Here is a 27,606-nt window from a genome sequence, read left to right as displayed (position 1 = left end):
ATATAATTTCACGATTTCTAAAACATGATGGAGAATGTTTTTTTTTTTTTTTTTTTTTTTTTTTTGTGAAAAAGTCAGAACTCCTGTTATGATGTAGATTTTTGAGGTGCACTCTTGTCATTACTTAATCTATTACTTTTCCTACATAATTTGTAGCACAAACAGTGGCCAAATATCTATTTAGGTGTCTTAGACCTTTCCAACGATATACAGTTTTGTCATGATTAGTTTAGGATCTATTTGTAATACGGTGAAGTAAACTTAGGCGTCCTGCTGAGGAGATGGGTGACAGTTTAATAAAAGTCTTTTTTTTTTTTTGAAAAGTTTATTTTGTTTAATTCTTTATCATACATTTGAATCTTTGCGTTGGCCTCTGCTTATGGTGTTAGGGTTTGTGTTAGGGGGTTTGTGTCCTTGCACGTGGGGGTAGATGTAAATGGGGCCCCAGTAGGCTGGTATCTAAACATTAGCATATACCGTAGTGATCTTACAACAAACTGATCCTCTTGAGCTGGCAATACACACACATTTACTCAGCCATTTTTCCACAATCAAGACAAAACCTAAAACCCCAGACTGTTACCAAAAGGTCTGGAAGAAGCAAACACCATAAAACACGGGGAAGCGGATGAGATGAAACATCATAAAACCACTCAGAAATCCAATTAAAGTCAAATCTAACATCTGGTTTGATCTTTTGATTTACACAAACACTGTCATGTCACTCAGGGCTGACAGGACCTGGGTGACATGGCTGTCAGGGTGACAGAGGAGGTCATAAACACATAAATTCACTCATAAATCTAATCATGTACACACTAGACATATGTCTACCTGTCCATCAACAATGACAGAGTCATATGTCCAGTCATAAATCCAGTCATAAATCAGGTCATAAATCATATTTGATACGGTAGTCAAGACCACCTAAACCGAGACCAAGACAAGGACAAGACCAAGGCAGGGTGAGACCGAGTCAAGACCAAGACCAAACCAAATTCATCTAAAAGATCCACATTTACTGCCTGAGAAATGTCCAGTGTTTGATTAATAAATAGAGTAAGATGACAATATAGAGCTGTTACCAATCAAAATAAGTCACTAACAACAAAATTAACATGATTAACTGATTAATTAAAAAATAGTCACTAATTATTACTAATCAGTACTTGATGTAGTTAAGATAGTTCTTAAAAAAATGGTGAGCCAGTTTTTCCTCCTCTTCAAGTTTCCCTTGATTTCTGTAAGTATAATATTTGTCATTTGCCCGATGTGTCTGGTGACCAATAGAGAGTCCTTTACACGAAGCAACCAGGAGCTTTCCAAGTGCATCAATGAAGAATTCTGAAATGAAATGGGACATGGAAATAAAGAGAGCATGGTGAAGAATGAAATGTGCTTGGAATCAATCAATGAAGATGTTTTACTGAAGTAAAATTTGGGTACACTTACCGGTGTGAGCAACTCTTTTGAGGAATGGGTCAAACCCCACGCTTCGGACCGTGTCTGTCCTAGCCAGAAAATAGTTAATTACTCCATCCACAAGGAAGCAACCATCATAGCCTAGAAGGGGCTGATGAACTTCTTTAATACGCCTTAGGCAGCCACCGTCACTCTCATTTCCTTCATCATACTCCAGAATGAAGTAGAACTGGTCACCCATCACCTCACCACCAAGCTAATCAGAGAAAACAGGGTTTTACAATAAGCATATTGCTCAAAGACTTTCACTTACAAAAGAATATGCATATAGTTAAGGTCATAAGTGTGCATACATTTTGCAGAATCTGCAAAATGTTAATTAATTTACCATAATAAGAAGGATCATACAAAATGTATGTTACTGTTTATTTAGTACTGACCTGAATTAGATATTTCACATAAAAGATATTTACATATAGTCCACAAGAGAAAACAGTAGCTGAATTTATAAAAATGACCTGATTCGAAAGTTTACATATGCTTGATTCTTAATACCATGTTGTTACCTGAATGATTCCATTTTTTTTTGTTTAGTGATAGTTGTTCATGAGTCCCTTGTTTGTCATGAACAGTTAAACTGTCTGTTCTTCAGAAAAAAATCCTTCAGATCCCACAAATTCTTTGGTTTTTCAGCATTTTCGTGTATTTGAACCCTTTCCAACAATGTCTGTATGTTTTTGAGATCCATCTTTTCACACTGAGGACAACTGAGAGACGTGTACATTTTTCTTATTTTGCTTAAATATCATATTTTTTCATTTAGTACTTAGGACAACTTTGAGGAATTTGTGGGACATGAAGGATTTTTCTGACGAACAGCGGGCAGTTTAACTGTTCATGACAAACAAGGGACTCATGAACAACTATCACTAAACAAAAAAACACAGCTGTGGATCATTCAGGTAACAACACAGTATTAAGATTCAAGTGTATGTAAACTGTTGAATGGGGTCATTTTTATACATTCAACTATTATTTTCTCTTGTGGACTATATGAAACGTCTTTTATGTGAAATATCTTATTTAGGTCACTACTAAATAAAACTAACATGCATTTTGTATGATCCCCCTTATTTTGGTAAAACAATTAACATTTTGCAGACTCACTGCAAGGTGTACGTAAAATTTTGACAACTGTATATACTTACAACATCTAGGTCTGGAACTGCTTCCATAATCTCAACAAAACTCTCAATCCGTGTGTTATTCAAGAACACAAAGTCGTCGTCGACCCACAAGAAGTATTTGGTGGTGACTTGAGACAGAGCCAGATTTCTGCCAGCGAACCAGCCCTGAAAAACAAAATAATCATCACCAATGATCAGTTACCAGGTCATCAACACTTAAAGGGGACACACACAGTTTCTACCAATCTCATGTTAATCTTGACCACCGTGGAGCTAAAGAGTCGCAAGCATGCAAAGCTTTTGCGTAGTGATCATCTAAAGCTGTGACATCAATATAAATAATTCCGATAACGCTGACTTCTTTGGGAGGCTGAACGAGGTTATCGTTCCCTCACAACCAAAAACGCACTTCTATGGCCTGTTTAGCATGGGAATCCAACTCTTTAACATTGGAAATAAGTCTGAATGCATGAAATAGCATTAGACCTTCCCTTTAATGCCTAAAGGCTGATTTACATTGAACCAACAGATGCAGACTAACAGCAACAGACACGTTCGTCAGGTTTTGTCGGAAAGGTGTGTTACCCGGCGTTGCCTGAGGAATAAGGAGCTTACAATAGCTGCTATTATCAGCTATTGTATATGTTGTATCTGCGTTGTGGGTTTTTGGAATGTCTGAGAAGTCACATATTGTTGTCAGCTGTAGGCGTTGGTTATGTTGGCGGGGTGTGAATTAGCCTGAAGATGTTTGAAATTAAGAATTAGATCAATAGAGGTGATGCCACAGAAGGGTTTACCTGTGTAGGGGGCATGACGTAGTGCTCGATGTTGTTTCCAGACAAGCGTTCAGGGTTGAGACTGTCATCCGCAACAATGATTTTGATTTGTGGGTAGAATTTTCTGATACTCTCGATGAGGATGTTCAGCTCTTTGTACCTCAGAAACGTTTTGGTTATTATGGTTACCTGTGAGTTGACATCTGAATTGCAGAAAGAGACAATAAGGTTTCTTAGAAGGTTTAACTGTGCACAAACGTAAACTATCTGATTTTTAAATGGTGTGTTGTGGTTTTACCTTTTCCTGGGTCATACAAAAAAGGTACCGATGGTCTCCTAATCATGATTGGAAATATGGCCTCATGGTCCTCAAAAGAGAAATTAACTAAGGAAAGAAGATATACTTCGTAAGTCATTGTAATTTTGTTTTTAACAATTATAAGAAATATTTTTTTTTATAGTGATTCAAAAATAGTTCTGCATAAATATTACCCAAAACATAATCAGATTTTCATCCTAAAAAGTAGACAAGGAGAATGGAATCAAACAAATGAGACAAAAATATTTTCTTTGTCATTTATTTATGGAGAAAAATGATAAATGAGTGTTATATATCGGTGCGTTGCAAAAGTATGTGAATCTCTAGAATTAGCCGTTAATTTGAAGGTGAATTTAAAGTCCATCAGCCCGGTTTTATTTAGAGAACATGGATCTATAAAAGTCTGATCATGTTTGTGGAAGTAAATCATGGCACGAACAAAGAAGATCTCTGAGGACCTCATAAAAAGAGTTGTTGTTGCTCATCAGGCTGGATACGTTTACAAAACCATTTCTAAAGACTTTGGACTCCACAAATCTACAGTCAGACAGATTGTGTACAAATAGAGGAAAATTCAAGACCACTGTTATCCTCCCCAGGAATGGTTCTCCAACAAAGATCACTCCAAAGCAAGATGTGTATGTCCTTTGAGGTCGCAAAAGACCCCAGGGTAACTTCTAAGCAACTAAAGGTCTCTCTTACATTGGCTAGTGTTAAAGTTCATGAGTCCACCATCAGGAGAACACTGATGCATGGCAGAGTTGCAAGAAAGCCAATGCTCTCCAAAAAGAACATTGCTGCTCGTCTACAGTTTCCTAAAGGTCATGTGGACAAGCCAGAAGGCTACTGGAGAAATGTTTTATGGACAGATGAGACTAAAATAGGACTTTTTGGTTTAAATGAGAAGCATACTGTATGTTTGGAGAAAGAAAAACACTGCATTGCAGCATAAGAACCTTATCTCATCTGTGAAAATGGTGGTGGTATCATGGTTTGGGCCTGTTTTATTGCATCAGGGCCAGGACGGCTTGAAACAATGTATCCTTAATTTTACCAGCAAATTCTACAGAAGAACATAGTTTTGGAATGGCCATGTCAAAGTCCAGATCTTTATTCAATTCAAATGTTATGGAAGGACCTTAAGCAAGTAGTTCACAGGAGAAAACACACCATTATCACAGATCTAAAGTGTTTTGTGATGAGCAATGGGCTAAATTCCACGACTGATCAGCAGTTACAAGATACTTTACCTGCAGTTATTGCTGCAAAAGATGGTCACACCAGATACTGAAAGCAAAGATACTTTTGCAACGTATAGATATGTAACACTGGATCATTTTTCTCAAATGAATGACAAAGAATGTTTCTGTCTCATTTGATTGAGTTCTCTTTGTCTACTTTCAGGACTTGTGTGTAATCCTAATGTTTTGGGTTATACATAAGTCAACATTTGAAGTGGATCAAAAAAGTTAATCAAAGTTGTCCTAAGATAAGAACGAGTATTGTTTTGGTTTTAGGACAGCTTTAATGAAAGGTTTTGATCCACTTCAAATGTTGACTATTATATTTATGCAGAAATATAGAAAATTTTAAAAGGTTTACCATTTTTTAGGAACACTGTATGGTTAGTTAGATGGCTAACCATACAGTTTTCAATATGCATGATGGATTTTTGAAATGTTGCACTTAATCACAAAGGCCTGTTCACTCCACGAAAGATACGATAATGATAACTACATTCTACATCAAATTGTGCATCTGCTGCTTTAAATGCTCAAACTCTTTAAAGGGATAGTTCCTTTAAAGGCATTTTTACTTGAGTAGAATATCAAAGAAGATTTTTAGCTGAAACCGTGGTCCTTTGTGATTCATAAAATGCAAGTCAGTGGCAGCCCGGCATTATTTACAACATTGTTATCTGAAATCCATAGCCGTATGGCTAGTTGAACAATTTCACCAAATCAGAATGGATCATCTAAACCAGTTTGTGGCACAAAGGAGCAGAGATCTACGAGTTAAGCAATCTAAACTCGCTTGTGGACATTCCTGCAGTCACTCCGACTCGAAATGAGCCAACATGCTGGTTTTGCTAGCTTATTTAATGCTCCAGTTACTCCAGCAGTCAATTTGAAGTATGGCATCAGAAAGGATTAATGGAAATGCCAACTTTAAAAAATAAATAAACTAATTAAAATTAAATTAAATTAAAAATCCCTTATTTGCAATTAAGCTTTTACGCTCACTTGAGGTGGTTTTTGACTTGTGCGAAAAAGAGTTAATGCAAATAATAGGAGATAGAAATGCATTTGCTGAATAAATTTCTCCATGAGCATAAAAAAGTCATGTGACTGCACACAGTATGGGACGGCATAACCTGACTAACCAATCTTGTTGCACAACATCATGTTGTTGTGGTCATTCTTAAAGGTGACTTATCATGAAAATCTGACTTAAGTACTGTAAACGGGTCCCCGGTGCATCTACCAACCCAGAAAACGTAAAAAAGAACAACTCAGTACATTTTTTTTATGGTAATCCTTTCTCTGCAAGCTGTAGCACCTCAGTTCAAGTGGCACGTCAACCGATCGTCTCTTCCTGTTTACTAGTTAAAGCGCGAAATAAACATGAATAAACTTCAGAAGGTATTTTGCTTCAACAGTGGAAAGACATCAATATACATCATTTTTTAAGTTCAAGTCTACCTAAATTAATCTACTCTCCTGTCTGGTTTGTTTGTCAAAAATGGCAGATTTAGTGTTATGATTGGTCAAATTGCTGCGAAGGGTCAAAGTTATTTATTATGTATGAAAATGATTATATTTAGTGGCTTCTCCTACATTTCTTATTCACATTAAGAGTCAGGTTACCAGGAAGTGTTCTCTTTGACTCGTTGGATGGAACCGATGGAAAACGTTGTATGTGCATGCGTGAATCAAGCACTTGATGGGCAAAATCTCAAAAATTTGAGCTGATGAAGACTTTACAGGTGCATCTCAAAAAAATTGAATATCGTAAAAATATCGTATTGTTTGTAACTTATTTTAAAAACCGAAACTTTCATATATTCTAGATTTATTACATGTGAAGTAAAACATTTGTAAAGTTTTTTTTTTTTTTAATTTTGATGATTATAGCTTACAGCTCATGAAAGTCAAAAAAAACAGTATCTCAAAATATTAGAATATTTATATTTGAGTTTCATTAAATAACCATCCCTACAGTATAAATTCCGGGTATCTCTTGTTCTTTGAAACCACAATAATGGACGATCATTGACACCCTCCACAGAAAGGGTAAGTCACAGAAGGTCATTACTGAAAGAGGTGGCTGTTTACAGAGTGGTGTATCAAAGCATATTAAATGCAAAGTTGACTGGAAGGAAGAAATTAGGTAGAAAATGGTGCACAAGCAACAGGGATGACCGCAAGTTTGAGAAAACTGTCAAGCAAAGCCGATTCAAACACTTGGGAGAGATTCACAAGGAGTGGACTGAAGCTGGAGTCATGCTCAGACGTCTTCAGGAAAAGGACTACTAAGCCACTTCTGAAACAGAAACAACGTCAGAAGCATCTTACCTGGGCTAAGGAGAAAATGAACTGGACTGTTGCTCAGTGGTCCAAAGTCAAAAGTCATTATCCTTATTTCAGATTAAAGTAAATTTTGCATTTCATGTTTATATCATGGTCCCAGAGTCTGGAGGAAGACTGGAGAGGCACAGAATCCAAGCTGCTTGAAGTCCAGTGTGAAATTTCTGAAGTCAGTGATGATATGGGGTGCCGTGACATCTGCTGGTGTTGGTCTACTGTGTTTTATCATGTGCAAAGTCAATGCAGCCATCTACTGGGAGATTTTGTAGTATTTTATGCTTCCATCTGGTGACAAGCTTTATGGAGATGCTGATTTCCTTTCCAGCAGGACTTTAGCACCTGCTCACAGTGCAAAAAACACTTCCAAGTGGTTTGCTGACGATGATATTACTGTGCTTTATTGGCCAGCCAACATGCCTGACCTGAACCCCATAGAGAATCTATGGGATATTTTCAAGAGAAAGATGAGAAACAGTCGATCCAACAATATACAGTCGATCTGAAGTCTCAATAGTGCCTCAGCAGTGCCACAGGCTGATCACCTCCATGTCGCACTTTACTGATGCTGTAATTTATGCTAGGAGCAAGGAATTTGTTGTAATATGTGCTGCCAACCAAGTATTGAGTGCATAAATGAACATACTTTAAAGAACTTCAACTTTGTTTTGCAAATCTGTTTTTTGATTGATCTTAGGAAATATTCTAATATTTTGAGATACTGGATTTTTGACTTTCATAAGCTGTAAGCTTCAATCATCAAAATGAAAACAATAAAAAAAACTTTAAAAATGTTTTACTTTACATGTAAAAAATCTAGAATATATGAAAGTTAAAAAAAAATTAATAAGTTACAAACAAAAAATTAACTTTTTCATGATATTTCTATTTTTTGAGATGCACCTGTATATGCTTAAAACCTAAAGATCCAAGTTTCACATCATTATTGAGTGCTTTAATAATATAAGTGCATATACGTTATGTTGTCGAGTTTCGGACAGTTAATAGAAACGAACTGTCCGAAAGAACTAGTTTGCAGAAAAGACTCAGATTCCATATTCCCTCTGCTTTGGCTGTGGATTAAAGGTTCCGTTTCTTGCATAGACCGATTGTTTCGCATCATGAGACCTTAATATATCATCATTTAAGACACGAATATTCATTTTGTGTTCCATGGTATGTTTTTCTCGATATTCTCAAAGATGGGCAGCCATTGACTTGCAGTTTATGAACCACCAATGGCCATGGTTTCAGCTAAAATATTCTTTATTGTGTTTCTCAATAAGGTTACCTACATCGGATGGCCTAAGAGTGAGTAAATTAACAGCAAAGTATTTTTTGGGTGAACTAGGAGTGTTTGTTCCACAGACTGCATTGGTAATGAGGTTGTGGGGTTTTCCATTGACTCTTTTCTTTATATTGTTACACCAGTAAGTGTCGACAAATTGAATGTCTTTATTGGAGGCTGAATCATTCAGTCAAAAAACTCTGATTCAATCAGAAACAAATCACAACCACTAACTTGCTTGGAGAAGAGTAACTGTTCAGCAATATTGTGTGTAAAATGTTAGTTGCTTAATATTAACAACTTGTTTATTGAATGGTTGCACAAAGGCAACTCACACTAACAATCAAATTCAACAGGTTACACTGGTTCAAGTGAACTTGAACGTTAATCCTGCCTTTTCATAACTGCATGCTTGAGTAACACACTTTATATATTGAAGGCCTAGTTGTCTCTTACCCAAGTCTGATGTTTTGATGTGGTAGATGGTGCTGGTATAGGTCACTCTGGAGAGCAGATCATTCAGATGTGTGCGGCTGGTGGATGAGATGGTGAGTTCATTCTGACTCTGTCCTTCCACCTGATCTCCATCCAGAACATCCTCCACTGAGAGCACTCCTTTCTTTACACTCAAGGACACCTGCAATTGTGTTAAATGCACATAAAGTACTTTTAAGTTCACATCTAGAATGGAAACAGAATTCAAGATTTAGCATTTAATGCTTAATAAGCAAATTTAATGGTGAAACAGTTTTAAAGTACATGCATACTAAATAAATACATAATGCACTGAAAAAAAGGACGTAGAAACAGTTTTCAACAAATATAACAAATAAGAAATGGCAAGCACACACTGAATTACACATAACATTTTTGAAGTAAAAAAAAAAAATGAAATAGTATTCTCTTGTAAAACATACTCCAATAAACTTTTATTTACAACTGAAAAATAAAAATAAAAGAATTTTTAACTGTACTAGGGCTTTTAACTAGACTATATTAAAAAACAATAAGCACAAAGGGCATTGTTTGCTCTACCTTGTACACCTCATTCTTGCCTCTCCCTTGTGTTTGAAGAGCAAGACCTGAAATAATAATAAATATAGACAGTTCACTTAATAGATCAAAGAAGAGAACACTTTTGGAACATTTATTAATATGTTAAGCAGCATATAGTGTCAGTTTGACTCAGTTAAACGACACTCAGTTACTCAGCAACTCAGCAATAACTCAGTTAACAGGGAAAGTATATTAACCTGGTATTATACTTTTCTTTAGGGGAGCTACTTTGAAACCTGTAATTGGATATTGGAGAGGAGAGTTCCCCGGGGCAATAATAATATCTGCATTTGTCTTCCTCCTGAAAATAAAAAGGCATGAAAAAATACCACAATATTAGAAAACTATATAAATGACTCCCAAAAAGTCTAATGAAAGAATGATCATTCGACTGCTCAGATAATATGGAGCTGTAAAAATGTGATGACTGTCAGAAATTCAAATATGAATGTGTATTTAACGTGAAACCCATGACACATGGTGTTGTGTTACAGGACTGTGGGCGAGATGAAGAGAAATCCAGTCCAACCTGAATTGGTGTTGCTTGAACTCTTTTGTTCTGCGTTCCAGAAGGTCATCAAGTTCATCTGTCTCAAATTGCTTGGTAAGTTCAGCTCCTTGACAAGATTCAGTTGGCTGCAGTTCTGTCAAACTTGACAAACATGTAAATACCACAGGTTATGTCAAGCGTCTAAGCTAACGACATAAGCTAATTTAGGAAAATTTAAATGACACTTACATTGAGATTTGATCTTGTTCAAAGTTATCACATTGCTCAGTAAACAGTCAGACAAATAGATTTTAATTTCCAGACTATATAGAATGCAACACTGTATGAGAAAAGTTAAAATACGAATAATTTTACAAATGGGTGTTTCTTCGATTTTGACCACTTTTATGCCCCAGGGGTTTTAGTACAGTTGAAGTCATAAGTTTACATACACGTTGCAGAATCTGCAAAATGCAATTATTTTATAAATATAAGAAGGATCATGCAAAATGCGTGATTTTTTATTTAGCCCTGACCTGAATAAGATTATTCACATGAAAGACGTTCACATATAGTCCACAAGAGAAGATAATAGTTACATTTACAAAAATGACCTTGTTCGAAAGTTCACTTAATTCTTAATACTGTGTTGTTACCTAAATAATCCACAGCTGTTTTTTTGTTTAGTGATAGTTGTTCATAAGCCCCTTATTCAGAAAAAATCCTTCAGGCCGCATAAATTCTTTGGTTTTTCAGCATTTTTGTGTATTTGAACCCTTTCCAACAGTGTCTGTATGTTTTTGAAATCCATCTTTTCACACTGAGGACAACTGAGGCGCTCGTATGCAACTATTACAGAAGGTTCAAATGCTCACTGATGCTCCAGAAGGAAACACAATCCATTAAGAGCCAGGGGTGAAAATGAGGGTTAATTTAACTTATTTTGTCTTCAGGGAAACATGTAAGTATTTTTCTGAGGGGCAGTACTAAATGAAAAAAACAAAAAAAAACAATATTCAGGCAAAATAAGAAAAATGTACACATATTCATTCTGTTCAAAAGTTTACACACCCCCTCTTAATGCATAGTTTTTCCTTCAGTGAGTGTTTGAACCTTCTATAATAGTTGCATACGAGCGCCTCAGTTGTCCTCAGTGTGAAAAGATGGATTTCAAAAACATACAGACACTGTTGGAAAGGGTTCAAATACACAAAAATGCTGAAAAACCAAAGAATTTGTGGGACCAGAAGGATTTTTCTGAAGAACAGCAGGTTAATTGTTCAGGACAAACAAGGGACTCTATCAGCTATCACTAAACAAAAAAAAAAAAAACATAGCTGTGGATCGTTCAGGTAACAACACAGTATTACGAATAAAGTGTGTGTAAACTTTCGAATGGGGTCATTTTTATAAATTCTATTTTTTTCTGTTTTTATGAATTCTGTTCCATTTTTATAAAATCTAAAAGCTAATATTTTCTCTTATGGAGTATATGTAAATGTCTTTTTTGTGAAATATCTTATTCAAGTCAGTACTAAATAAAAAATATGTATTTTGTATGATCCCTCTTATTTTGGTAAAATAATTAACATTTAGCAGATTCTGCAAGGTGCATGAAAACTTTTGACCTCAACTGCATAGATTATGATACATTGAAAACTACAATAATCTAAACAAAGAGTAAAATAATCATAATCTGTTTTGATATTTATTTTGTGAAAATTAAAAAACAATTTAAAAAGTCATTACACAAATTACATTTTTGTGTCATTCCCACCACAAGAAAATTTCCCTTACTGTACTTTTTCTCGAAGATTTCATGTCATTTACATTACATATATATGGATATATGTGTGAGGGTGTGTGTGTGTATGTATATATACACATATGGAAAAGTCATCAGTCGCTTGGTTTAAAGGTCACATATTGTACACCTTTCTGGAGTTTTATTTTAGGTCTTGATGTCGTTAAGAACATATATTTGCGGTATAAGTACCAAAAACCATCTCAATATATTTTTACAGCTCCTCTTTCAGGAGCTCTGCTCAGAATAGGTCCATTGTGGTCTGTCTAATTAATATTCATGAGACTCTTTTCTGATTGGCCTGTTGTTTTCTGAGTGATGCATGGCCAGGCCAACCACAGGTAGGGTCATGTATGCTGTAGCCTGCTGTGGTTTGTTGATTGATACTCACAAGTAAGGTCAATAGAAACACCGGTAATGTTGCTCACTGCTGAGGGAAATATTGTCCAGCCTTACATAACATGTTTGGGTAACACTTTAGAATACAGATCCGTCATTAGTGAATAACTACACAGGAACAAATGACTAATGCACTATTAACATTCTAGTAACTACTACAGACTAACAAGAAACTCTGATTAACGAATCAGTAAGTAATAGTGCTCAGTTGAACATGGTAGTTCACTATTAGCTAATCAGTAACTACTATTTTTTCATATCTCCCAGAGAACTACTAAGAACTACTATATACATGTTCATAATTAATATGAATGATGCAAAATGTATAGTAAAGATCATGATAACTCTCTAGTACTGACTGAAATCATTGTAAGCTATTGAGGTATATGTAAGGTTTCGGATAGTAATGACTCAAGTGTTACTACATACTGCAGAAGGAATTACTAATTAATTGGAATTGGAATTTGAATGTACTTGGCAACATCCAATTTTCCCTTCAATCCTGACCAACTGCCCAGTCCCAGCTGAAGAGAAACACCCCCACAACATAATGCTGCCACCACCATGCTTCACAGTAGGTATTGTGTGTTTTGGGTGGTGTGCTGTGTTTGCTTGTCAACAAACATAGTGCTTGTAGGTCAATTTTGGTCTCATCAGACCATAGCACCTTTTGCCAGAAGGTTTCAGACTCTTCCAAATGTGTTTTTGCAAGGCGCAAACGGAAAAAGCTTATTTCATGCCACCCTACCATATAGGCCAGCTTTGTGTAAAGCTTGGGAGATAGTTGTCACATGCACAGACTGACAAGACCCAGCCATAAAGCCTTGTAAGTCCTTCAAAGTTGCCTTTGGCCTACTGGTAGCTTCTTTTATCAATGTTCTTCTGGCTCTGTCATTCACTGTGAACGGATGGCCTCATCTAGGCAATGTGCTGGTTGTGCCATACGCTTTCCACATCTTAATGATGCTCTGAACAGTACTCTGAGGGACGGCTAAAGCCTTTGAAATGTTTTTTGTAGCCTTCTCCTAACTTGTGCCTTTCTACAACTTTATCCCAGAGGTCATTTGAAAGCAGTTTCCCAACCATGGTGAATTCTTTGCCGCACCATGCACTACTAACAGTGGAATATTCAGGAAACGGCTCGTTTTATTCTGAAGTAATCAACACCACTACTATTGATGTCAGGTGGGGCAATTAGCCTGGTGTTTAAAGGAGAAGTCTACTTCCAGAACAAAAATGTACAGATAATGTACTCACCCCCTTGTCATCCAAGATGTCCACATTTTTTTTTGAGGAAAACATTTCAGCATTTTTCTCCATATAATGGACTGATATGGTGCCCCGAGTTTGAACTTCCAAAATGCAGTTTAAATGCGGCTTCAAACGATCCCAAATGCAGTTGTAAATGATCCTAGCCGAGGAAGAAGGTTCTTATCTAGCGAAACAATTGGTTATTTTCATAAAAATAATACAATTTATTTACTTTTAGGGTATGTTGAAAAACTCCCATCTCATGTTCTCCCTCAATTTCAAAATCGCCCTATATCACTGTTTTACCTTTTTTGTTAAGGGTGTTTGATCTTCTTTGCATGTTTACTTTGCATAGACTGGGTCGGTACTTCTGCAGCAATGTAGGATGATTTTGAAATAATTTTTGAAGTTGAGTCGTTTCGCTAGATAAGACCCTTCTTCCTCAGCTGGGATCGTTTACAACCGCATTTGAGATCGTTTGAAGCCGCATTTAAACTGCATTTTGGAAATTCAAACTCGGGGCACCATATCAGAACATTATATGGAGAAAAATCCTGTTTCCTGACTGAATAAAGAAAGACATGAACATCTTGGATGACAATGGGTGAGTACATTATCCGTCAATTTTTGTTCTGGAAGTGGACTTCTTTAATCTGGAAGTTGATTGCTTGTACCTGAGCAAGTTTATAATGGTATATATGGTATGTATTCATAATAAAACAGGTCTAAACAAATATGTTGGTGGATTTTGATGTGGGAGGAAGCAGCATTATGGATAATGGACTGGTATTTTGGCCTAAAGCAAAAGTTTTAAGTAAAATGTCTTGATGGATTTATTTCTCAACACACAGCTTTTCACTTCACAGGATGTAAATCGATGGACCGGAGTCGTGTGGATTGCTTGTAAATTACTGTCAGTGTTAGGGAAGCTACTCTGAAGCTGTAGCTTGCAGCTACAAGCTACTCGTAAATTAAAGTAGTTAAGATACATTCAAACTACCCTTCTTAAAAAGTACACTGGAACTACTTTCAATTTATTATTATTATTATTATTATTTTTACACTTAAAATTACAAGTAACTAAATAATTGTTAGAATTATGAAGAATGAAGAATTATAATAAAGTTGATAAGTAAAATATAATAAAGTTATAAGTAAAATATTTGGGGTTTAAAACAACATGTTGTAATGCAATTATGATTTCAAAGAGCAGGGTCAATTCAGGTTGATTGGGACACTTTTTCCAAGTCATTTCAATGACAAGAAGTGTCCCAATCGTTTGATTTTGTAAACTATCCGATACACACGATAATAAAATATAGTTATATCTATTCACGTCAGTACTATATAAAAAATAACATGCATTTTGTATGAAACCTCTTATTTTGGTAAAATAATTAAAGTTTTGTAGATTCTGCAAGGTGTATGTAAACTTTTGACCTCAAATGCATAGATGATGATACATCTTAAACTACAATAATCTAAACAAAGAGTGAAATAATCATAATCTATTTTGATATTTATTGTGCGACAATTATTTATATCAAGTTTTTACCCAAATGACATTTTTGTGTCGTTCCCACCACAATAGAATTTCCCCTACTGTAGTTTTTTCCAGAGAAGATTTCATGTCAAGGTCATTTACATTAAGAAAAAACAAGTTCAGTGTCTTGTCAACATATGTATGTATATATGTGTGTGTGGGTGTATATACAGTGCCTATAGAAAATCATCATACCCTTCTAAAATACTTACTATAATAGTCATACAGCCTAAAATTAAACAACTTTTATAGCTTTATTAACAATTATGGTTTTACAACATCGAACCAATGAAAGAAAAAAACACAACAGTTCTGCAAATTAATAAAAAACAAAAATACTAGAATAACAGGGTTGGAAAAGTCATCAGTCCCTTGGTTTAATACTTCGTAGAGCCACCTTTTGCTTTAATTACAGACATCAGTCTTTCGGATTTGTCTGTACTAGCTTTGCACACATTGATTGGGGAATATTTGCCCATATTCTTTGCAGAACTGCTCAAGTTCAGTCAAATTCTGTGGTGAGCAGCAATGGACTGCCCTCTTCAAATCCATCCATAGATTTTTGATTGGATTTAGGTCAGGGCTCTGACTTGGCCACTCGAGCACATTCACCTTCTTGTCCTTAAACCATTTTGTTGGCAGTATGTTTATGGTCATTGTCATAGAAGGAGAATGACCTGCCTATCTTCAGCTGTCAGCAATAATACAATATAATTATATTATCTCAAACCGACTATCAAAGTGCAACTTTGGATACATAGGAGTCATAAAGTAAGCAGGTTAACAAGCAGCACAAGCGGTATTTACTGACTGTGAATAGAGCCGCTCTGAGACATCAATCATCATTTGCGCGTGTGTACACTGTGCTACGTGAGGAATCCCGCCACAACTATCCTTTGACAAATGATAAGCACACTACTATATTGTGATTTCTTTTTCTGTTTGATTAGTGTTCATTACAAAACTGTGGGGAGACAGATTATATTATCATCATTGTAAAACAGACGTTTGATATAGAGTGCTAAAACAAGGAAAATGAATCAGTTTGACAAGGCTATTATTCACCTACTGTATAGTATGTGCTTTAAGTCACATAGACTGCATTGTAATCTTTGTTTTGTATAAATTACAGTTGATTCAGGTGAAATATCCACTCCTGTACACATGCCCGGATTAAGAACACATCATGCCACAACGTTTTTTTTTTTTGTTTGTTTGTTTGTTTGTTTGTTTTCCAGATCTCCAACACAGAGAGATATAATGCACACTAAATATACAGCACATTAAAATAATAAATAAATTAACACCAGATATATGAAGTCAAAGCAAACAGGTTTCCAAAAGCAGCAACAACTTTTGAGCATATACAGCTCCCTTAAGAAGCCAGAAAGGCTAGAAGAGGACAATCATCAGGGCTGGACTGGTGCTATAATTCAGCCCATCTGGCCCACACAGTTCCCCATAAATGTTTTGCTGGGGTTAGGGCAATTGGAATTAATAAATTATTTTAAAAAATAAATTATTTTAATTCCAATTATTTAATAATGGACATAAACAAATTATATTTTTGAATACGAAACAATATTACTATTTCATTTTATTGCAGGCTCTTAATTATTGAACTCATATTTTTCTGCAATTAAAGTTAATTAGAACTATTAAAATCTCTTTTGTAGTTTCCCTATAATGAAAAGCTAATTCTTGAATCCAGAGTTAACTGTATAGTATTAGTAAACCTTTATAAAAGTGACTTATTGCCTACGCTTCACATATAAGTGTCATGTGTCATATTCAAATGGGCAAGTGCTGCTTATTATCACTCCAATAGAGCGGCGAAAGTGTCAAGCTACAGTGGGCGGGAGACACCGGTCCGGTGTGGTCCAGCTGTTCTATTGCGCTACACGACTTAAAGAAGTCCACTTCCAGAACAAAAATTTACAGATAATTTACTCAGCCCCTTGTCATCCAAGATGTTCATGTCTTTCTTTCTTCAGTCAGTAAGAAATTATGTTTCTTGAGGAAAACATTTCAGGAATTATCTCCATGTAGTGAATTTCAATGGTGCCCCCAATTTTGAACTTCCAAAATGCAGTTTCGTTTAGAGCCCTTTGAAGCTGCATTTAAACTGCATTTTGGAAGTTCAAACTTGGAAGTGAACTACTCCTTTAAGATCAGAAGGAAGGCAGTGCAAAGAATGTGTTTTTCCACAACTCGGCACTGCACAGTGTCTTCTTGTGTTTGGGGCCATCTTTATCTGTTGGTTTCTGCATAGACCTGCATGTTTTATGTTGTTTATTTATCTATGTGGTGTTTTTAATATGCTTTTAGACAAACCATGTGCCAGTATATTAATCAACAGCATTGCTGAGTATTTTCTCCTTAAAACTGTAGTTTCCCAAAGGCTGTCCCAGAAATGCAGTTCAAAACAGCCCTTTTTTTTGCTACGTCACAAACTAAGTAACCAATCACGTCAAAGGATAGAATGTTACAGTATCCACCGTAGTTGTCCGCTAGTAAAACATAGTTTTTTTCGGTCATTATCCGTGTTTCGCCATTATATCGCGTCTACTACTGTTAGTAGATCAGGGGGCTCTGACTGGTGTGACGGTGTGGGGGCGGGGCAAATTTGCATATTCATATATCCGCGTATAGTAAATGAGGCAAGGGGGGTTATTTTAAGCTGTTTTAAGGCATGAGAAAATTATTTTCACAAGAAAAACATTTAAATATTTAATTTTGATGATAAAGACCAGTTTTAAGGGATACAAATTTTGACTACAGGGGGACTAATGCATCAACAGCCTCTCTGCTGATCTTCAGCATGTTTGCCATTAAACATTAATTTTGGTTTGTTCCATCACTTGCTCAACAGGACCCTCTGCAATGAATGGGTGTCTCAGAGTGAGAGTTCAGGCAGCTCATATAAACAATACAGTAATCCATATGACTCCAGCCCAACAATTAACATTCAGTGAAGTGAAAAGACGTTTTTAACTGTAAAACAGGTCTAAACAAATATGTTGGTGGATTTTGATGTGTGAGGAAGCATTATTATAGGTTATGGACTGGTATTTTGGCCAGAAGCAGAAGTTTAAAGTAAAATTTCTTGATGGATTTATTTCTTAACACACAGTTTTTTCTTCACAAGATGTAAATTGATGGACTGGAGTCGTGGAATACGAAAGGGTTTCAAAGTGCCAGTTGTTGATATTCATACTGTTATCATCTTATAAACTATGAATCAATTATTGACCTGGCATGCATACTACAAAGTGTTTTTAGTTGGGGCTAGTTGCATAAAAGGTTAAGACTAGTCTTAAAAGTTAGTCAGCTAATTTTTTCTTTAAGAATAATTTTTTGCATAAAAATGTAGATTAGTCTAAGCTGAATATAAAAAATAAGACTGATTACCCCTTGGCTAACTTCTAGCTGGTCAGACTAGTTCCTAAGACACTTGCTGCATCCCAGTGTGCCTACTTAAACTACGCCCTTAAAGTATGTACTCTTTTGGTGAAGAAAAAGTAGAAGAGTAAGCTTACTTACTTATCATGTCACACAACTGCGTCTTTACCGGACGCTCTGTCGCATTAATACACGCACACTGTCACTGTAAACTGGCCTGTCAGTCATCTTGTCACAGTTAACATCCTCCTCATTTCATTTCATTTAACTTCCTACCATATTGGAAAGAAAAGAAGTAGCACGTTCATCTGCCAGTCGCAGGTCTTTCATGCTGAAAACTCTGCTTATATTTTCTGCATAATGATGCATTTAAAAGTTAATGTCCAAACGGATGCTTATAAAAGTTCACGTCGCTGTTGCAGATGAAATATAACACACATAACATATTTTTACCAGGTTAAATGTTGATTATTAGTAACTCAAACTCCCTTTTCTAAACATCTCTACCTAACCGCCGGTTGCACACATCCGCCATGTTTGTAGTTTTTTTTAACGCGTTTTATTTGTGTTTGTAGTTCTGAACCGAATCCTTCACCAGAGCGCAATGGATTGTGGGCAGTATTGGCCATTAGAGTGTGCACGGATCCACACTTTGACCTGAAATAGTAGACCATCCAGGGACTTTTGCCATACTCTTTTCAGCATACTATGCTTTGGGACACACTTATTCTAATCTCACATACTATTTAGGATGGATAGTATGAACATTGGGACGCAGTGACGCAGTGTCTTAACATAGAGGCTAAGTTTATGCAACTGGCTCCAGGACTACCTTGATCGCAATGGCCAGTCAGAGGAGTTCAAGAAATCAACAGATATGTCTGTGATTGGCTACGCTTATCAACGCTACAAAAACACGTTGTAAATAGAAATTTTGATGAACATTTCAAAGCAGCACCTCTTCCACAGTGCTTAAGTACTCTTTCACGTCTCATGTCCGTTTTGACAAGTATTCATATAAACACACTCGGTTACGTCTTATGTGAACGTAAACAGTTGGGAGAATATCAGAAGTGTATCAGTACATTGCATCTGTGCCTTCAGTTTTAAATTGACAGCAGCCTAATTTAGTTGCTATTGTCTGTTAATCAAGCAACAAAAGAAAGACAGAAAATCACTCACTGCTCTTGACTGAATCACTTTAGTAGCCCTAATAAAGATTATCTAAATTTATTCAAAGAAATAAATGTATCTGCTTGAAAAAATGAAGAATGAACAAGTTGTTATAAAGAATGCATATTTAGCCTATTTAACCAACACGTTCTTACTCCCAACTCGTAGTCACATTTTGACGCTTGGTCAGGACCCTTTAGCATCATTTTTTCGACGTGCAGCATCCTTCATTGCTTTAAATAAGAAACCCTAGGCATCAAAATGCTGCCGCAATAGGCACTGGGAGTTGTATCGTCATGATTAAATTATATATTGGGTAATAATATTGCCATTATTGCATATATGTTGTGGTGTGATTTTTTTCAATGTAAACAGTCACAAGTTTTATTTAAATTTCATTATTTACACATTTATGAGCACGTAACCCAACGCCTGCCCCTAAACCTACCATTTGTCAATAAAACACAAGATATAATAGGCAGATACAGTTACAGTCATAATTTATTCAAAAAGTATGAATATTCCAAGTCTTCCGACGCAAAACAATTGATTTGTGAGAGGAATAGACGCAATCCGTCTCCGTCTGCTGTAAAACTCAGTCTGTTTGTCCGTAAATAAATAAAAAAAAATGTCACCCGCCAGAAAAAGCGTTAGGTCAGCCTTGGTTGTGAAATGCCATTGGCTCCTGTGTGTTTCCTGACCATTTGTGTCATGCTAATGTTCAGGAGTATCTTTTTGAATGAGATGTGAGCGCTTTAACGGAGCAGGATCATTTTCAGCGATTAAAACCTTGTTTTACTCTCTTCTCCGCATAAAGATATCATATGGCTTCAGAAGACTCGGAATGCAACACAACTTGTTCGTAATGCTTTTATACTGCTTGTTTATGGTCAGTTTCTACAATAAATACTTGTGACTGTACTTATATTTTGCTGTACTTATTATGTGTTTTATATTGTTCAGAAGTGGGTAAGTTTTCAGTTTTAAGAAGTGGGTTTAGGTGCTCCAATAAAAGTATAAATTTATATAAAAAAATTTATATTTTATACAAATGCAAGAAAACCATTAAAATAAGGCAAACAACTGAAATCAATGGAGGACTCTGCACATCCAAAAGTGATGCTAAAGGGGTACCTTGAGCGTCAAAAAGCGACGCCAAAGGGTCCTGATCGTTAGCGTCAATATGTGACGAGTTGGGAGTGAGAACGTTGATATAACCATTGGCATTTCATTGAAAAGAAGACCATGTTCCTGTTTCTTTATGAGAAGTGGTTTCATTTAATTTTAATATAAAGGCATGTTGTGCGTCACAGCAGTTAAATCTGTTTCTATTATGATAAAACCTTAATATCAAACCTATACAGTGAGTTTGGTAATTTTAGAGAAATGCTTAATAAATGCATTATACTCTAACGAAAGCCATTCGATTTTAGGTGACTAAATCTACTGTAGATTTAGTCGACTAAAATCTTATGGTTTTAAAATAATTCAGATGACTAAAATATGACAAAACTAAATGGCACTTTTGACTAAATCAAAATTTGCTGGCAAAATTAACACTGGAGAGTTGAGAGCCCTGCTAAAGACCTTGATTAACTTGTTCAGGTGTGTTTGATTAGGGTTGGCAGGAAAGTGGACCTTGAAGCTACGTCTACATTAATCCGGATACATTTGAAAACGGAGTTTTCGTTTTAAAACGCTCTCCGTCCAAACAAGCGTTTTCAAGCGTTTTCCAAAAGTTTCTCATCCACACTGAAACGTAGGAAAATGTTAAATTCGCCATACTGCGCATGCGTAAAAACTCACTTAGACGATACAGACGGCAGAGACATAATAAGTTTTCATGCAATTCTAGGCAGGATCATTTTATTTACGGAAATATCTCATCATTCACTAACGCGTCCATGTCGCGCGCTCTCATGTTTGATCTAAAAAGCAACTGCCCTCACGTTTAGCTGCAGGAGTCAGGATAGCAACTGTGAGTACATTTTCTGTCATCTTTTTAGGACTGTAATATGAAGAGTGTACAAATATATCTTTAGCAGCAGTGTGAAAGTAAATAGCACGTAACAGCCACAATTACCGGTATAAACATGGATATCTATAGGTACAATATGTGTCACATGACTAAACATGCGTCATCGTTTTCAAAAGCCTCCGATTTCACAGTCCTCACTGCAATGCAAAAACGCCGTTTTCAAATTTATCCACTTTGGAGAGCGTTTTCAAAAAGCTCAGTTTTCCTTGACCAAAAACGCCATTTCAGTGTGGACGGAAGGACAAAACGGAGAGAAAAAAGATGCGTTTTCAAACGAAAACGTATTAGTGTGGACATGTCTTCTTCATCTGATACTCCTGATTCAATTCATCAGCTCATTAGCAGAGACTGTAGAGCAGTGTGTGGGATACTCCAGGAATGAGATTGGGATCTGTTGTAAACGTTTAGAGGGCTACAAGTGCTCATAGTTGAAGAAACACCCTGTTACTAAAACCACCATTGTGCACAGGTTGCTATGAAGTGAGTGTAAATCATTTTGAGAATTTTCCAAATAAAGTAACTGAGACTAACAGTAATAAATATGAAAAATAAAAGACTATGCGTACCTAGGCACTATTTTCCTTTTCAACACCCCACTCTGTAAGAAGTACGTGCTCAGTACAATGCCAAGAAGAATCAGGAAAAAAATACACTGGATGTACGACATACACTTCATTATGGGATGATCTGAAAGAACAGTTATACAGCAATATCAGTAACACTGGAACACTCATATACAGGAACTTTGGATCAAAGAAAAATAAATGTAAAGCTTGGAACAACACAATGGTGAGTCAATGATTCACATTTTAGGGTGGCCTAAAATCTAGCGTCAGCATCAGTTCTCGCAGGTGACGTCACATCAGCTGTGTTTTGGATGAACTATCCTTTTAAACTACATTTACTGGATAAAACAGAGAGAAACCTGAAGCAACAAAGTGAGAAAGGAACAGAAAAGGGCCACACAAGCTGGGATTGTCCGGTTGTTTGATGCGCAGCTACGCCATATGAACACAATTCCAAAACACACACTTCTTAAGTGTCCAAAAGCTCCGAAAGCCAACATAAGCAGATTTAAAGTGCATATTTCTGCAAAAAGTGCATTCTGACAACATTACTGCACCACATTTGAGTGCTGCTCATATCTCGAATGACTCTGCATAGGAGCCATTGTTTTTTGTTTACTGACGGTGGATCTAACCTGATATGTATTAAAAATGAATAGGAGTTCAGATGAAATCTAAGCATGAAACCCAATAGTAAAACCACCTAAGTGTACACGTCTCTATCGTCAATAAACCCAGAAGCCATAAAAGCCATCATCGCTGCTTCTCTATAATCGTTTACCGTAGATCCAGCCTCTCTTGGACAAACTTACGAATTAGCAAAATGAGAACCACATATGGAAATCTGAAGGCTGAGTCTTCTTAAAACGTCCCAATCGTAGATGCTTTTTCTTTCGAGACGTTTTGCTCTTCCTTTTCCGGTGGCCTGTAATAGAGCTGACCACTCTACACTGCCCCACCGAAGTAGAGAGTTAATGTGTATCAAAGTTCTTGCACATTAATGTAATGCGGCTTCAAACGATCCCAAATGCGGTTGTAAATGATCCAAGCCGAGGAAGAAGGGTCTTAGTTAGCGAAACGATCGGTTTCCGGTTCATGACAGTTAGGGTATGTCGAAAAACTCCCATCTTGTGTTCTCCCTCAACTTCAAAATCACCCTATATCGATGTTTTACCTTTTTTGTGAAGGGTGTTTGATCTTCTTTGCATGTTCACTTTGCAAAGACTGTGTCGGTACTTCTGATGATTTTGGAAATAATTTTTGAAGTTGAGGGAGAAAATCTTGAGTTAGAGTTCAGGGAGAGCAAGACAAGACGAGCATTTGAGATTAAAAAGTATTTAAATTGTATTTTTTAAATGAAAATAACCGATCGTTTCACTAGATAAGACCCTACTTTCTCGGCTGGGATCGTTTACAACCACATTTGGGATCGTTTGAAGCCGCATTTAAACTACATTTTGGAAGTGCTAAATCGGGACACCGTATCAGTCCATTATATGGAGAAAAATCCTCAAATGTTTTCCTCAAAAAACATAATTTCTTTAAGACTGAAGAAAGAACAACACAAACATCTTGGATGACAAGGGGGTGAATACATTATGTGAATCTTTGTTTTGGAAGTGGACTTCTAGTCCTTTAATAAACTTCATTTAGAGCTATTAAAGTTAGTTCAAGGAAATGGTAGTCCATCCATTACATCTATAGTGTGCTTATATATTTTTCTTTAATTATTAATGTTTAAGTGTCAAATGATATCAGTTGTTTATGGATTCAGCTGTATTCATCTACATTCTCCCTTTATTAATTAAAAAATAAAGATATAAAAAATAAAAGTATGTAATTGAACAATGTAAGATGTGAAATTATTTCCTCATGAATTCAAAGTCCAGGAACCCTGACAAAAACAGATGCCATGCAACAAAACAATAAAACTAATCTGGAGAAGAGATCTTCAAAGAGGGCAAACAACACCACCTCTATTGCTCATTTACAACCCCCTTCCTCCCTCTCCTCTCCCTTCCTGCATCTCACACTTTTCCCCCAAAAGGTTCCACTGAAAGTCACTACGAATGTCCATATATTACATGTGTTACATTTTGTGGATATGTTGAAGTTTCCCTTTCATGTTTGGTATCATTCTAAAGGTCTTAGTGCGATTGGTAAAATGGTCTCAATTTCACAGAAGTCACTTATATTATGAGGAAGACTGAACACTTTTGTAGAATTGTGTTTTGCTGCTGAGGGGTGTGTTTTCCCTTTGGGGTCAGGTGAGAATCTCCAGCCAGGTGTGACCCTGGGTCACGAGATCTCCTGACAAACCAAAAGGTCTTTTATGTTTTTACAACTGATTGGAAGATTTGTTTGTTTTGGTCTGGGTATATAAGCAAAGTGACAAAACATTACTTTGGGATTCTGTATTCAGAAGAACCCCACACTGTGTGTGAGAGTCTCTGGAGCTTGACCTCCAAATCGCTCACATGCTGCTGTGTATCTCTATGCGGTCAGGTATGCATCTCTCACTCTTAGATTTATCTTGGAGTAATTGATGTTATGTATTTATTTTAATTGGAACTGAATTTAATTCTGAATTGGATTCTCATTGTTAAACTATGTAATTGGCATGATACATTTTTACCTGACAAATAAAATGTTATTATTTGATTCATTTTAGACTCGTCTGAAATCCTTATTTCTAGTAGATTGTGAGGAGGCTGGTGCTACCGCGAATTACGACCAGGATAGAGCAAACTGCAGGCTCAGGATTGAATGGAGCAGTAGGCACTTCATCTGAGACCTCCTGATTTCTGTCTATCACTGATGTTAGCAAGTTGTACTGGCGAAGACTAAAGTAAACTACACTTTTTGTGAAGGCAAGCAGTGGGCGGCTGTCAAAAAGGGTATTAGTCACCTACATACCTCTGACTCAACAATCAGACTGGCGTTTTCGTGATCACGAGATCTGCGTACTCCGCGGGCACAAGACTCGAAAGAGGCATCGGGTCCCCAATGAACGAATAACTGAAAGTATAGCGAGTCCGAAATAATCAGATATTTTAATTAATATTTAATTGATATTTGCGATCAGCCTAAATTAAACACCTAAATTCTAACAATCATATGAAATAGGAGTCAGATTAAACATGGAGCTAGATTAAAAGTGAAACTAAATCCTGATAAATTAAGCAAACTTTGCAGAAGCGCTTTGAAAAGACCGAACATGCATTAAACCTTCAACCAGACAACTGGACTCCGCGTTTAGACCAGTGGATGGATCCTTACAACAACAATTGAACAACAGTTTACAAATAATTTACTCATCCCCTTGTCATCCAAGATGTTCATGTCTTTCTTTCTTCAGTCATAAAGAAATTATGTTTTTTGTGAAAAACATTTCAGGATTTCTCTCCATATAATGGACTTCACTGGTCCCCCGATTTCAAACTTCCAAAATGCAGTTAAAATCAGCTTCAAAAGGCTCTAAACGATCCCAGCTGAGGAAGAAGGGTCTTATGTAGCGAAATGATCTGTCATTTTTTTCAAAAAATAAAAAATTGTATACTTTTTAAGCACAAAAGCTTGTGTAGCACAGGCTCTGGGATGCACATCCACGATGCTACGAATTAGTAATGGGCCATTCTTGAACGATTCTTTCATTTTGAACGAATCTTTAATGTGACTCAGGAAGAACGAGACGTCTCGGGGAGTGATTCGTTAAGTCGCGCATGCGCAACATCCTATTCGGTTCTCTACTGGAATTAGTTCACCTGTTTCGAGTCTTCGGGTTTTTCGAGTCGTTCGTTCATCTTATGGGGCTGTCACATGACAAACGAATGATTCAAACCCGAAAACTTGTCAGATAAGAGGTGAGGTGAGCTAATCATAGGCTAAAGACCCAGGTAAACAATGAATTCATCTTTTCTGTTTCTTACAGTATTATAGTTTTGTCTTGTTTGTAGTGTGATCAACGTTTGTGTAAGCAGTAGATGTGTTAGGGAAGTAACACGTAACATTTTAATTATATTTTGCTAAAATGAACAAAATGACTTGAAAAAAAGATTTGTTTGTTTTGCTGAACGAGACTCAGAGGTCCGAGTCGGTAAAATGATCCGAACTTCCCATCGTTACTGCGAATCACGTGTAAGTTCATCATCTGTGTACTGAGTATGGCGAAAAACTCCATCTTATTTTCTCCTACAACTTGAGAGGGGGACATCGTTGTACCTTTTTGTTTGTAAACAGCATTTACAAACTTACTTGCACTTTCTTAGTCTTTGCGCGTTCGCTTTGTAAACACTGGGTCTGTAGTTTCGTGTGACCTTCCGATGTGATTCAATAGTACGTAGCGTAGTGGACGTGCATCCCAGAGCCTGTGCTACACAAGCTTTTGTGCTTAAAAAGTATAAAAAATTTATTTTCCAAAAATTATTTTCACTAGATAAGACCCTTCTTCCTTGGCTGGGATCATTTAGAGCCCTTTGACGCTGCATTTAAACTACGTTTTGAAGTTCAAAATCGGGGCACCAATGAAGTCCATTATATGCAGAAAAATCCTGAAATGCTTTCCTCAAAAAACGTAATTTCTTCACGACTGAAGACAGAAAGACACAAACATCTTGGATGACAAGGGGGGTGAGTAAATTATTTGTGAATTGTTGTTCTGGATAAAACAGAGAGAAACCTGAAGCAACAGAAGTGAGAAAGGAACAGGAGAGGGCTACGCAAGCAGGGATTGTCCGGTTGTTTGATGCGCAGCTACGCCATATGAAGACAATTCCAAAACACACACTTCTTATAAATGCTCCAAAAGCCAACATAAGCACATTTAAAGTGCATATTTCTAATTGACAACATTGACAACATTACTGCACCACATTTGAGTGCTGCTCATATCTCGAATGAATGTGCATAGGAGCCATTGTTTTTTGTTTACTGACGGTGGATCTAACCTGATATGTATTAAAAACGAATAGGAGTTCAGATGAAATCTAAGCATGAAAGCCAATAGTAAAAGTAGTCCACCTAAGTGTACACGTCTCTGTTGTCAATAAACCCAGAAGACATAAAAGCCATCATCGCTGCTTCTCTATCATCGTTTACCGTAGATCCAGCCTCTCTTGGACAAACTTACGAATTAGCAAAATGAGAACCACATATGGAAATCCAAAAAAAGTGAGATGTACTTGCCAGTATGACAGTGTCAGAAGAGCAGTCGAGTCTTTTTAAAACTTCCCAATCTTAGCTGCTTTCTTTTTCCGAGATGTATTGCTCTTCCTTGTCCAGTGGCCGGAATAGAGCTGATCACTTTACA

The 27,606-nt window shown here is 36.5% G+C and overlaps 1 protein-coding gene across 1 annotated transcript; it reads right to left on the bottom strand.

Annotated features, from left to right (window-relative positions):
* Positions 1–919: 919 nt before the first annotated feature.
* On the bottom strand, positions 920–27,572 carry LOC127160972 (beta-1,4 N-acetylgalactosaminyltransferase 1). The gene is made up of 11 exons (XM_051103618.1): positions 27,483–27,572; positions 22,299–22,419; positions 10,162–10,284; positions 9,830–9,933; positions 9,612–9,658; positions 9,033–9,213; positions 3,684–3,770; positions 3,407–3,588; positions 2,631–2,774; positions 1,453–1,678; positions 920–1,344 (listed from the first exon to the last, which is right to left on the bottom strand). Exons 2-11 carry the CDS (start codon positions 22,406–22,408, stop codon positions 1,163–1,165), a joined length of 1,386 nt encoding a protein of 461 aa, XP_050959575.1. The 5' UTR covers positions 22,409–22,419; positions 27,483–27,572; the 3' UTR covers positions 920–1,162.
* Positions 27,573–27,606: the final 34 nt, after the last annotated feature.

This window comes from Labeo rohita, chromosome 3, assembly GCF_022985175.1.
Source record: "Labeo rohita strain BAU-BD-2019 chromosome 3, IGBB_LRoh.1.0, whole genome shotgun sequence".
NCBI lineage: Eukaryota > Metazoa > Chordata > Actinopteri > Cypriniformes > Cyprinidae > Labeo > Labeo rohita.
The sequence above is the reverse complement of the archived record's forward strand: the minus strand, read 5'-3'. Positions and strand labels throughout refer to the sequence as shown.

Excerpts from the sequence above, each read along its gene's own strand:
- LOC127160972 (XM_051103618.1), bottom strand. The coding sequence starts at position 22,408 with ATGAAGTGTATGTCGTACATCCAGTGTATTTTTTTCCTGATTCTTCTT. Across the intron at positions 9,214-9,611 it reads GCAAGAATGAGGTGTACAAG|GTGTCCTTGAGTGTAAAGAA; the intron begins GTAGAGCAAACA and ends ACACAATTGCAG. Across the intron at positions 3,771-9,032 it reads CATCAAAACATCAGACTTGG|TTAATTTCTCTTTTGAGGAC; the intron begins GTAAGAGACAAC and ends TTCTTTCCTTAG.